This window comes from Microtus ochrogaster, unplaced genomic scaffold (assembly GCF_000317375.1).
Source record: "Microtus ochrogaster isolate Prairie Vole_2 unplaced genomic scaffold, MicOch1.0 UNK18, whole genome shotgun sequence".
NCBI classification, from domain to species: Eukaryota; Metazoa; Chordata; class Mammalia; order Rodentia; family Cricetidae; genus Microtus; species Microtus ochrogaster.
Genome location: NW_004949116.1, coordinates 3,252,520 through 3,265,186, shown reverse-complemented (window position 1 = coordinate 3,265,186; position 12,667 = coordinate 3,252,520). Strand labels below are relative to the sequence as shown.

Below are 12,667 nucleotides of genomic sequence, written 5' to 3'. Positions count from 1 at the left end.
CCAGGGACAGCTCCCTCACACAGACTCCTCCCCTACAGAGACTGCTCTCCCACAGAGAGAGACTCCTCCCCTCATAGAGACTCTTACTGCAGGCAGAGACTCCTCCCCTACAGAGACTCATCGACCACAGAGACTGCTCCCTCAAATAGACTCTCCCCTACAAAGACCGCTCTCCCACAGAAACTGTTCTGTTCAGTCTATTCCTGACAAGTCTCAACAACGACAACCTACATTCTTACTTTAAGGTCTTTCATAGCAGAGTAAACATCTCAAGAAAAAAAAAAACCTGGCTGAAGATTCTAGCATTCTTCCTCGGGGTTGCTCACAGTGTGAGCGGCTGAGTTAATTAACCATCAGACAAGTTGTTAAATCTAAAATCTTTTACATAATAACATCAAGCTTTTCCAATTTCCATGAATTCTGGAACTTATACTCATAAATTTGACATTTAATTTTACTTTCACTACAGGATATCACTCATTTAGCAAGGATCTGTTGAAACCCCACATTCTGCTCCACACTGAGCAGTGGGCCGCGGAAGCTACAAACGTGATGGAAAACATCTTTCGTCCTTGAACAGCTCGCGTCTGATCTGGGAAATGAAGCTGTTCAAAAGCGAAAAGTGGAATAATAAAACAGAAGCGTGTGATTAGCTGCCGTGGGACGTGGGACCGGTGATCTTCAGCAGCTCCGAGGGAGGGAGGCCGTGATGACTCACTGTGGATGAGGAGATTGAGCCCTTCTCCAATTAGGAAACAATTTGGGGATTTCAAGGGAGAGGTGTTGCCTCGGGCCAACCGGGACGCCTCTCAAGGGTCCTCTGTGCAGTACAAAGCAGTCTTAGCAGAGGGCAGAGAGCAGCCCACTCCAGCCCACGGGAAACATCTCCAGACCTTGGGAAACATCTCCAGACCTTCAGCATCAATCTGCATCATCCCTGCCTGCAGACACAGCTGCGGTCATATGCTCCCTCAAGATGCCCACAAGGGCGATTCCAATCCCTGCCTTGTTACATTATCTCTAGACTATCCTTTAATGTCGCCTTCCTTGATGCAGAGCTCTGGTCCTGCTCCTAACCTCGCTCCGATACACGATCCTGAAACTCCCTAACCTAATATTGCCAAGGCTGATGGGGAGACTCCGTTCCAAACTAGACTTCTCATAAGAAATACTACACCATCCCAGTCACAGTTGCATCAAAGAAGCTCTGGCGAGGATGGGAACAGGCAATGAGGTCAGGCCTTGTTTGTAAGGCTCACATGCCTTTATTCCTAATTGCCTTTCATTAAGCATGCGTTCTACTGCCTTGCTGGCCTGTTCCTTTTTGCGCTTCTCCAGCCGTCCCTCCTGCTGTTCTCCTAGTCTCTGGTAATGGTGGTTCTGCTCCCTGCTTCACTGAGGTTAACCTTTTCAGTTGTGACCCGTGAGTGGGGTCCTGTGGTTCTTGTCTCTCTGTGCCTTGCTTATTTCACTTAACATAGTGCTTCCGTTCTGAAGCATGTTGGCACAATGGCAGGCTTTCGTGCTTTCTTGTTTTCTGTTGTGTATACCTGACGCATTTTCATCCCCACTCCTCCTGTGTAGGCTGACTTTGGGATGCAGCTCTACAGCGAACCCCAGTGCAGATGCTTCTTCAACACACTGCATGGTTTTTGATGGATTCACGCCTGGCAGTGGGAGTGCTGGATCGTGTGTGATAGCTCTCTGCTGAGTTTTCTTCAGCCACGGTGCTGTTTTCCAAGAGGCTGGGTTTACATCCTCACCAGTTCTTGCTATGTCATTTCAATGACAGCCACTTCAATGCACAGAGGTGATAACCCCCTCCCCAAGGCTTCCCTAGTTATTTCCCTAGTGGTTTCTGATAGTAAGTGCTTTTTTTTTTTATTAAAGATTTATTCAGTTTTATTTTATGTGTTTGAATGTTTTGCCTGCTTGCATGTATATGCACTCTGTATGTATCTAGTGCCCACAGAGGCCAGAAGGCAGCATCTAATGCCCTGGATTGGAGTTACAGACAGTTGTGAGTCACCATGTTGGTGTTCTTAACCATGGAACCATCTCCCCAGCCTCTAAACATTTTTTCATATACCAGTGGACCATCTTGATCAATCGAGGCCCATTACCTATTCTAAATCAGATTATTTATATTTTTACTATTGAGCTCCTTATCTGTTCTGGATATTTACCCCTTTCAGATGCACAATTTGCAAGTGTTTTCTCCCATGCTGGAGTCATAATTTTTAATGCTTGTGTGATAGCTCTTCTAAATCATTGCTAGGGTCAGGATCAGGGTGAGGGTCTATGTCAGGACCAGGAACAGGGTGAGGTCAGGGTTAATATTAAGATTAGAGTCAGTGTTAATAGTAGGCTGAGGTCAGGGTTAGAGCTAGAGTTCAATTAGGTTAGTATTAGGGTCACAGTTGGGATTAAGGTTAGTGTCACTATTATGCTCTCGGTCAGGTTTCCCCAAATGGTCCTTGGAGGCACTGCTTGTGTGGGTGGCAGTGCTGTGGCGGTTGCTTGTGCACCTAGCTTGGCTTCCTCTGAGGAAGGAGTGCTCCGTCACCACCTGTGTGCTTTATGTCTCCTATTGCAGCTTCCACTTTTTAATACACGAATTTTCTCTTAGGCTTGTCTCCTGTTGTCATGGCATGATGGAGGCTGAATGCTGTAGGAATTCCTACCGCCAGTAACCTTTAAGGTACCCGCCCACTTGGGCGTGGCCTCTTATACTATTTATGCTGATGTAAAGTGCGGGTTCTGCCTCTCTTTTCCAGCTGCAGGATTCCATTGCTGTTCCCCGGTCCAGCAGAGGATTGTGATCTGTGAGTCTACCTAAATAAATAACCCTCTGTTATTCTCAATTCTGAGTTAGTGTAGGATTTCAAGCATCCGTCTTCAGTTAAAATGTGCACATTTTTTTACTTCCTCTACAATCTCACAGAAATCAATTTGATTTCATACTTTTTAATCCTTTCAGGGAGGTGTTCAGTGGCATGAGTGGTCCTGAATCTTCAATAATTGAGTCCTAACTCTCCAGTTTCCTTACTCACGATCCTGGCACTGGACTCCTCCAGCGTCAGGCCACTTGCCAAGAACTTGCCTTATTTACTTGAGGGCAAGTGGATATTAAAGTGATTTGGCCACATAGAACTGCAAAGTATGACAGATGTGTTACATTCGAAGGGAACCCTTGGTAAAACTCATTAATCACTTGCTAAACTGCCTCCACCCTTATTTGAGAACACTGAAAGCAAGCTCCCTCCCTGCAATATTCATTTCTTGGCTACTTTCATGGATTCAGGGTCCATAATGGATGTTTTTACAGGGAATACTGAATTAACCCAAACTGATTAGCGTTTATAAGTTATTAATGTCATGTCACTTTGGTCTGGTCTTCTCTGCACACACGATGTTTCACTAACTGACTTCTTCTTGCTGGGAAGATCAATCGAGCTCCCATAACTGTGTGTGCCAACTTTAGCACAATGCTCCCTGCCCCTTGCTAGCACAGGCAGGCCCCAGTAAGGGACAACGCTCTTGGGAAAGTGGCATCCTGGGCAGTATGCTGCCATCACCTAGTTCCTTTTGTTGTCCATCAATCTGAGAAGACTCTTGGGAGCTCAATGGCATTATGGCTTATATGGCTCTTAGGAGCAGGTGACCATGAACCTCAGTGGGGCTTGGTGTCATGACTCGCAGGGGATGGGTGGAATAGGCGGTAGGGCTGGGGAATATGAGTACTGTAGCTCTTGGGGGCAGGCTGCCATGGTTTCCTGGGGGTTTGGTGATATGGCTCTTTGGGCGCTGGGTGGCATGGCTTTTGGGGAGTGGGAGACATAGCTATAGGAACAGAAGCATCATTATTATCTAACGATGTCTTCCTAAAGGTATAGATACCAACTTATGGGGTGCTAAAGATTCAGAGGGAGCTAAATTGACATCATGCTTCCTTAACCTCAACCTTGCTCCCCAGAGCTGGAGAAGGGTAAGGCATAGAGCCTGGGAGTGTCACCCACAATGCAGTAGTGTGTTGTGGATTCCTCTGGACACCCACAGAAACATCTGCCTGCTAAAGTGTTCTTTAAGGAAGCTGTCTCCCTTCCAGACACAAACTTCCCATTGATAACATACACATTGCTTTCTTCGCTCTCTATACATTCTTAATGTGAGTGTTATGGCCACAAGGCAGCCACGACTTGTTGGGTTTGCTCTTTACCGTACAATGACTTTAAATAAACAACTTAGAAAATGCAGTGACTCTGATCACTGTCATGAGAACTACATTGCAGATAGGGATGACAGTAGGGAAGGGTTGGGGCCCATTTCCAGGGCAGGAACCTCAAGTTCTGGTGATTTGGCATCTTAGAGTCACACTGTCACCTAAGTGCCAGAACCAAGACTTGAACCTGTCCTTTCCAGTCTAAAGCTCTTCTTCATAATGGTTTGTGCAAAAACATAACCAACAAGGTAGCTTCCTTCTCCCTCTAAGGCTCAACTTTAGCTATGACAAAGGTGCAGGCACAGGTGGTCTATGGTAAACTTTTGGAATTCCTGGTGGTCCTTCTGGATTCAAAAGCCGTCTTCTTCCTGGTTCCTGGTGTTTCCCTTCCAGCTTGGCAGAGGCCTCCTGCCTGCCCTTGACCTGGGAATGTGCGGTGGCTCACGGCAGATGCAGCAGCCACTGGAGTCTTCTGTCTGCTCCTGACCATACAAGAGAAGGCTGGTGTCCCCTCTCCCTAGGCCCTGCTCTGCTCCCTGGCTGCAGAACCTGAGCTTCTGGGGGGATTGGCATCTTCAAGACAGAAGCTCCATCCTCAGGGCTATCACCTCCCACGCGGTTACGCCATTTCACAGGCCATTCTGGCATTTCAGGGGTACTTTGTCTCCGCTTGAGGTGGTACCGTGCTGACAGAGACCTCACAACTCATTAAGGCAGAGACCTAAAGGCCACACAGTGAATCAGGGCGCATGTGAAAAACTTTCAGCTCAGGTTTTTCTGAACCCTTACTGACTCACGAAAAATGAGTCAACACACTGTCTAAGGGGAGGAGGCGTGGGAGGGACATACACACTAATGAGAGGGACATTTTCCTTCAGCTGTTGATTGGCATAAGAGACAAACAAGCTTAGGATGGACTTGACTGAAAAGCCACTGCCACCAGGTCATGGCTCTGAGGACACCTGTCACTAAAGAAAGGGAGGCCTCAACTTGGGCCTGTGCAGAGTAGAGAATGTAGGTGGGGAAGAGAAGGGAGGGAAAAGGGCTGGGATATCAGACCACCTGTGGGCAGGGGCCAGGGCCAGCCATGATTGGGTCAGGAAGTCAGACCTCAGTGGGCAGTCGGGACTTGATGTTATGCTGAACTGATCTGATGACTGACCGCTGGATCAAGCAGGCAGCCTGGGACCCAGAATGGGCAGTTTGCCCCCACAGTTGTGCCCTGGGTAGCAGTGTTTGATTTAGACATCAGGATATAAGGATCTTGGTTAAAAATGAAGGGGTCACACAGACAGAGCAATTGCCCACCTCCTAAGCTCCTGTGTGTTGGCTTGAATGACAATGGTCCCCAGAGGCTTGCTCGTATGTTTGAAGGCTAGGTCCACAGTTAGTGCAACTGTTTGGGAAGGATCAGGAGGTGTGGCCTTATTAGTGGGAATGTGGCGCCGAGGGTGGAGTTTCAAAAGCACATGCAATTCCCAATGAGTTCTCTCTTTCTCTGCCTTGTGCTTATGGATCTGATGTAGGCTCTCAGCTACTTCTCCAGCATCATGCCCACTTGCCTGCTGCTATGATGATCATGAAGCTATTAGCAAGACCCCAATTAAATATTTTCTTTTACAAGTGGCCTTGGTTGTATTGTCTTTTTATAGCAATAGATTAGTAACTTAGACACATCACTATCATGGATGCTTTCCTGGAATAGATAGCTATCACAGTGGGTTGGGGGACCATTTTAAGGGATAAGAGACTGAGGGAGAGGGAGCAGATACAGTGGCTGAGAGAGCCTGTGAGTGCTCATGAGAAAAACACTTTCAGTCAGAGGCAGAGGGAAAAGAGATCACTTTTCTCCCAGGTTCCCAGAACCCTACAATGTCTGGAAGGGCCTGGAATGGGAGCAGAAGAGTTCATGAAAGAATGACAGACGTGTGCACACAGCAAGGACTGGCCTCCAATGGCGGCTAACTGGCCAGCCACAGCAGTCATCAGCCACAGTGACCATTCCCCAGAGTTCTAGGGGAAGGGAGAATGTTTGAGAACACAGCACACTCTGCCTTGCCATCCTGCCAAGAGAGCTGCTGTTCTAACCCTTCGAATACACAAACTGATCTGAGTGATGATTCCTGACTCCCTGGGTCCATGGCCTTTCCAGAAAAGCCATTCCAAGGTCTAGACAACCATACAACCCGTGGAGTGCTTCATCATCAACTCTAGCTGAGAGCCTGACCTCTTAGCTGTATTCTCCTGCTTTAGAACAGTCACCTGACCTTGCTGACACAGGCTCTCGTGGCTGGGGAGGTAAAGACCGAGCAGTCTTGTCTTCTCAGATGGAAGTAAGACCTTTTAACTCTTCCCTTGAACATCCTATCCCATGTGCTGCGGCTACCTACTCCTTGGGGTGTGTGGTCTCGGAGCCCGCCCCTCACCACCAGCTTTCTGGCCAACTTCGCCGATTGCTCATCATTTTTTCACATCCTGGGCTATTGAAGATTTCCCAGAGGCCTTATTAAATGCTCTTCCCAAAGCTGTTCATTTATCACTGTCAAGGTGGCCAGCCAACCTGAGAGGAGCTGTCTCTTGGTCTCTGATCTTGAGAGCTCTAGCAGTGTCCCGCCCTGAATCCTCAATGCCATCTAACACTGTTGTGCGCTGTCTCTGCAAAAATTTCCCATTCTTCTTCCATCCAAAGGAAGAAAGTCCCCTCCCCGCACCCAACCCCACTCCGACCCTCAGCTACTTCATGATGATCATCATTCCCCAAGCTCTATACTCCGCAGCTCAAGACAGGAAGTGGCCTGGACTCCAGCTGTGCATTCTAAGAGGGAGGAAGTCACCTTCCTGCCTTCAGCCTGTCTGCCGTTATTCAATGGCTCTAGCAAAAGCAAAATCTAGGAGAGCAAAAACCTATTTCTATGCCAGTTGATTTGATCAGTGTAGAGAGTACAGGTATAACCTCACATGTGGGAGGCGGGGCCTACAGAGCGTTGGAGCTCCCCAGAGATACCCTGGGCTCCTCAGTTAGGCAGGGAGGGGCTCATCTGAAGAGGAGACAAGGAAGACAGACCCTTGTGAAGTTCCACACTTGCTGTAACTCCATAGCTGAAAATGCAGGAAAATGAATGTGGCCATTTCATGTGAGCAAACAGACGCTGGTGTTGCAGAATGAGAATGAGGGGGAAATGTCTCCCTTGCCTCCTTCTCTTCTCCTCTCATCTCCTCCCCTCCCCTCCCCTCTCCTCTCCCCTCTGCTGCCTTCCCCTCTCCTCTCATCTCCACCCCTTTCCTCCCCCTTCTCTTTCTCTCTTCTCCCCTCCTCTCTAATCCTCTCCCCTCTCCTCCTCCTCTTCCTCCACTCCCTAAGATAGGTCTCACACTGTAGCCCAGGCTGGGCTGGAGCTTATTTGTCGCTCAGGCTGGCTTCTCTAATCCTCTGCCCCAGCCGAGTGCTAGGATTATAGGCGTGAGCTATCCCGCCTGACTTCTCCCTGTGCTGGGTTGGGGCACAAGGCCTTGGCCATCGGGAGGTGCACTCATTCTGGACCACAGGATCTAAAAGTGCAGTGCAGCTGTCTCCAAGTGAGAGCTGTCAACCAGAGGCACACAGAGTATAGTTGAGAATGAGCAGAAAGACTGTGGCCATATCCCCGAGTGGCAAAGCTCCACACCATAGACATAGCTCAGCACCCTGAGCGGCGGGGCTGCGGAGTTCTGAAAGCTCCTTGGTGGAGCTGACTGCAGCTGTGTTCTCTGCTCCCCAAGGAGATCCAGTCACTGCAGCATGACTCGTTATCATTAGAGCAGATTTACTGCAGGGAGCAATATTTACCTTTAAAAATAAAACGGCGAGGAGGGATTTGCTGCCTGTTGCTTAATAGATTAATGTTCACAAGGTTCCTGATTGCAGCTCAGAGACTGACTGTGCTCAGGGTGGTAGCCCCGGGGTGAGGGTTCTCTCAGGTGAGGACACACAGCGGGACAGGATAATCCTCCTGGGGTGGGTAAGTTTTACCCTAACATGACGGTGCACTGTCCACAACTGTGTTTGTGTTAAACAGTAAGAAAGAGGTAGCTGGAGCAGAAACTACAAGGCCTGCCTGCACGGCCCCAAGCACCTACCATTATAGGACTTGGTTGATTTCCAAAATATAGGACCCATTCCCCGCTATGGGTTATACTGCTTCTTAGAGTCAGTACACAGGCCTACAGGAAGAGTTTCTGACTTAATGTCAGTTTAAATTCAGTGAGCCTGTTGGTTCACAGCATTAAACCCACATTTCAGCAATGAATACTTAACTGGACACCGAGTCCCTTGAAACAGAAAGGGAGTACAGTTTCCTTCACAGTGAGTGCTGAACACACAGTCCTAGATCCCAGCTAGCCACGCCTCTCTGATTACTCTATGCTTAAGACCACGCACATATACTAATGAGCTAATTAAGCAATTCGCTTATGTATTTAGTTCCAACACCGGGAAATTCTTCCTGAGTACCAGGCACTCTGCCTTATGCTTTTATGCTCAGATGGGGAGAACTACCAGCACCCTACATGGCATTGCATGTGACTAAAAACTTCCCCACAGTGACATGCGGGACCTTACAGAGAGTTCCCGATAGTGTCTACATTGGAGAAGTCACACCAGGGAGCTGTCAGCTAACACTTGTTGACACCTGTTCTGTTTACTGTTAGTTACTCTCTAGGAGGTCAAGCAAGGTCATCTTTGTCAACCTCTGTCTTCACTCCTGCGCGATGGCTTTGGACAGGGAAGGGCTGACCGAGTGAGAAGCTGGAGCAGTCATCTGCAGACTCTTCCTCCCCCAAACGCCGCTGGATGGAACTCTAGAGTGAGGGCCCTGTCTCCCCCACTGTCGGAGGCCTGAGTATGAAGAAAGCAGGGTGCACTCCAGAGCTTATTGCTAACCACGGCTTGATAAGGAACAGGTGGCATGTCAGGCACACAGAGACCTTGGCAAGGAACCAAGTACTGGTGTCTTTTTCCCAGCAACAGAAAATAGGCCACCCTGCTTCTCAGTTCCTGCCCCCACTTCTGTGGCTGAGCCTGGATGCCAGGCTGGGCTCACTGGGCTACTGACCAACCAATAGGGAGTACAGTGGCCATCTGTGGATGTCAGAAAGTGTCAGGTACCCTGGAGCTGGAGTTACTAGCAGATGTGAGTTACCTGACATGGGTGCTAGGAACCAGACTCATGTCTTCTAGAAGAGCAGCAAGTGCTCTTAACTGCTGAGCCATCTCTTCAGTCACATCCATCAGTCAGCCTTAAAAGATGCAGGTGCCAGAACTCTGTGCAGGCTCCAGGACAAAGCTGCAGATGCTTTCTGTGACTGCACTGAGGGACCGTCACCCTCTTCCCTGGGCACCCCCATCAATGGCTCTCCAAATGTTACATTGATTGTGGCCAGTTAGACCCACTGAAATATCCAGTTGGCTAGACACTTGAGGAATTGCTAAGATTCTTCTGTGGCCCAATGTTTTTTTTTGCTTTTTTGAATTGACTCAAGATAATGGAACTGAGGTGCAACCAAGAAACTATCTACAACCAGATGGAAGAGAAAGTGGTGATTGAGACACAGCCTCCAAACCCTCGGATCTGAACACCAGAGGGGCTCTGTGCAGGGAGATCCTGCCTCTCAAAATGAAGCTAAACAGGACTCATAGCAGTTACCTGGTCACCCGGGTGTGACCCCTGTATGCTGGGGCCATGACATACACATTTTTCTCTTCGATGTCCAGCTTGCCCCCCTCTCAGATGGCCATGATCAGCTAGTGATAGGTTCTGGGCTGGGAACATTCATACCAAGGCTGTTCATTGTGGGCCTTTTTCACTATACTGTCTGTGATAGTTACCACTGACTGGCAACTTGACAGGGTCTAGAGCTACCAGGAAGCCACACCCCTGGCATGTCTGAAGGGAGTTTCTGGATTAGGTTATATGAAATGTGGGTGGCTCCTTTCCTGGGCTGGGGTCCTGGACTGAACGGAAAGGGGAAAGTGATTGGCACTTCAGGTTCATCTCTGCTCCCCGACTGAGGAGGCTGTGTGGCCAGTCGTCTCATGCTACTGAAGCCTCACCTTCCCCATCACCACAAACAGGATGTTCACACTGTGAACTAAACTAAGCTCTTCCTTCTTTGAGTTGCTTTATCAGGTACTTTGTAACAATAAGGAAAGTAACCTTTACACCATCCTAGCAGCTCACAGGGCTTTAAATATCTCAGTTTCACCTATCTGGGTCCATGAAGAGCTTGGATGTCAAACTGTCAAGGCTCTGTGAGCTTCCCCATGCTGACAGGGTTGCTGGGACACAGCTTCATAATGATTGACAGGTTCACTTTCTCCATAAACCTCTAGAATGAAGGTAAGTTTCCAGAACAATGTATAACAACGCGTGCCACACTGGTGACTGCCATGCAGCGCTCTGAGCAGCTTCATCTATGCACATGGTTACATGGGTGGCAACTCTAAGCACACTGGCTATGGGAACTAAGAATGTATTATGGGTTGGGCATACTCTGGTGCCCGCGATGCATATGCTGAGAGCTTGGTCCCCAGGTAGTGGCATCATTAGTGCATGACTGGCTCCCAAGGATGCTGCTGTCATTCACAGAATAATGCATCCACAAGTTCATAGTCAGATGCATCAAACAGTAGGTATGTGCGGGTTGGGGAAACTGGTTCACTAGAGGCATGTCACTGAAGGATGGGTCTCACCAGTGTGCCACCCCACCACCCAACTCCTTTCCAGGTGCCACAGGTGAGCAGTTCTGCTCCACCACACATCATGCCATTTCTGCTTCCTCACGAGCTCAGAAATGAAGGAGCAGCCACCATGGATGGAAACTTTTGAAACCCTGAGCCCAGAGGAACTCATTCCTGGTGATGTTGCTTTCCAAGATGCTTTGTCACAGTGAGGGAAACCTGCTGAGTGCAATATGACATTCCATTTGTGAGTGTGCATGTGTGTGGTGATGTGCTTGTCTGCGCACACACATGTGGGGGTCAGAGGCTGAGGTTGTGTCTTCTTCTATCACTCTAAGGTTTTTTATTTTATTTATTTATTTATATTTATTTATTTATTTGAGACAGGGTCTCTTGCTGAACGCAGAACATTTTGTTTTAGCTAGACTGGCTAGCCCAGGAGTCCCCATGGTCTGTCTGCTTCCATGCCTGCTGCTGGTAGGATAGATGCGCATTGCTACCCTTGGCTTTTTCACAGGTTTGTCAGTCCAAACTTGGTTCCTCATGTTTGCATAGCAAGTACTTTATACTCTAAGCCATCTCCCCAACCCACCATGGTCCGTTTTTTAAAAATGAGAATTCTCTATCTAAAAAGAAATAATAATTTTATATAATCAGATACTTTGGTACTAAAACTTAATCTCTTTCTCTTCCTCCCTCTTTCCCTCCTTCCCTCCTTCCCTCCGTCCCTCCCTCCCTCTCTCCCTCCCTCTCCCCTCTCTTACACACACACACACACACACACACACACACACACACACACACACACACACACGTGGGCACACCCCAGATATTATTCAATGATAAACAGTTTAGAAAACATTAACTTAGTAAAATTCAAAATACGGCATTGAACCCGGCTTGCTTACCAGCTGCTGGCCTTTCGGACCCCACCCCGCATACTGAAGCTTTGCATTGCTGACTTCTGGTGGGTCCAGACTCTGAGGGTCCCTGAGGAAACAGACAGACAAACAGAAACAAAGCACAATGTTGGGAACCAAGAGTATACTGTGTTTCCACTTTTCCTCTGCTGGGGTCTTACTCTTTCCTGTCTCTTAGTTACTGAACAATACGTCTCACTCAGCTTCCACCAGATTCCTGCGGATGTATGTAATTTATGTGAAGCTGAAACACGTCCACTGCTACTTAATCCAAATGGTAAATATTCATCAGGAGAAAATGTGCAGAGAACTATATAGATCAATTTTTAAAATGTCCAGGGCAGTCAACATTAAACGAAACCCACAGCCAAGCAGCAATAAATCCCACACCCGATGTCTTCATCGCTGGCTTTTCCTCAGATAATTCTTTTCTAAGTATGAAGCCAGGTCATCCTGACCTTCGAAAGCCAGTGGCCTCAGGATGGATTGTATCCTCTCATGATACAGAGAATGAGAAAGGGAGGAGAATTGGGAGAGGGAGAGAGGGAGACGAATTGAAAGATGTTTTTCCTATGCAATGTTTCTTGCATTTTTCATTCCTTTTTATTTTGGGTACTTTCCAATTGTGTCTCCATGGGAGTCAGCTTGTAGATAAGCACACGTATGAGCTGTGTTTGAATGTATACATGCTCAGCTGTGTGAGCATGCATGCATGTGCAGGTAGGAGCCAAAGGTCAATGTTAGATGTCTTTCCTAATTTTCGAGTCAGGATCTCTCATTATCGGGAAGCTTGTCCTTCTGGCTGGCCTG

At 48.1% G+C, this 12,667-nt stretch overlaps 1 protein-coding gene across 4 annotated transcripts in view; it reads right to left on the bottom strand.

Moving 5' to 3' along the window:
• Dpp6 (dipeptidyl peptidase like 6) overlaps positions 1-12,667 on the bottom strand; it is an 880,940-nt gene that overhangs the window by 161,626 nt on the left and 706,647 nt on the right. For all 4 annotated transcript variants that reach the window (XM_026789414.1, XM_013353878.2, XM_026789413.1 and 1 more), the window contains exon 7: positions 11,846-11,927. In XM_026789414.1, coding sequence (XP_026645215.1) covers positions 11,846-11,927 — 82 coding nt within the window. The remainder of the gene's footprint in view (positions 1-11,845; positions 11,928-12,667) is intronic.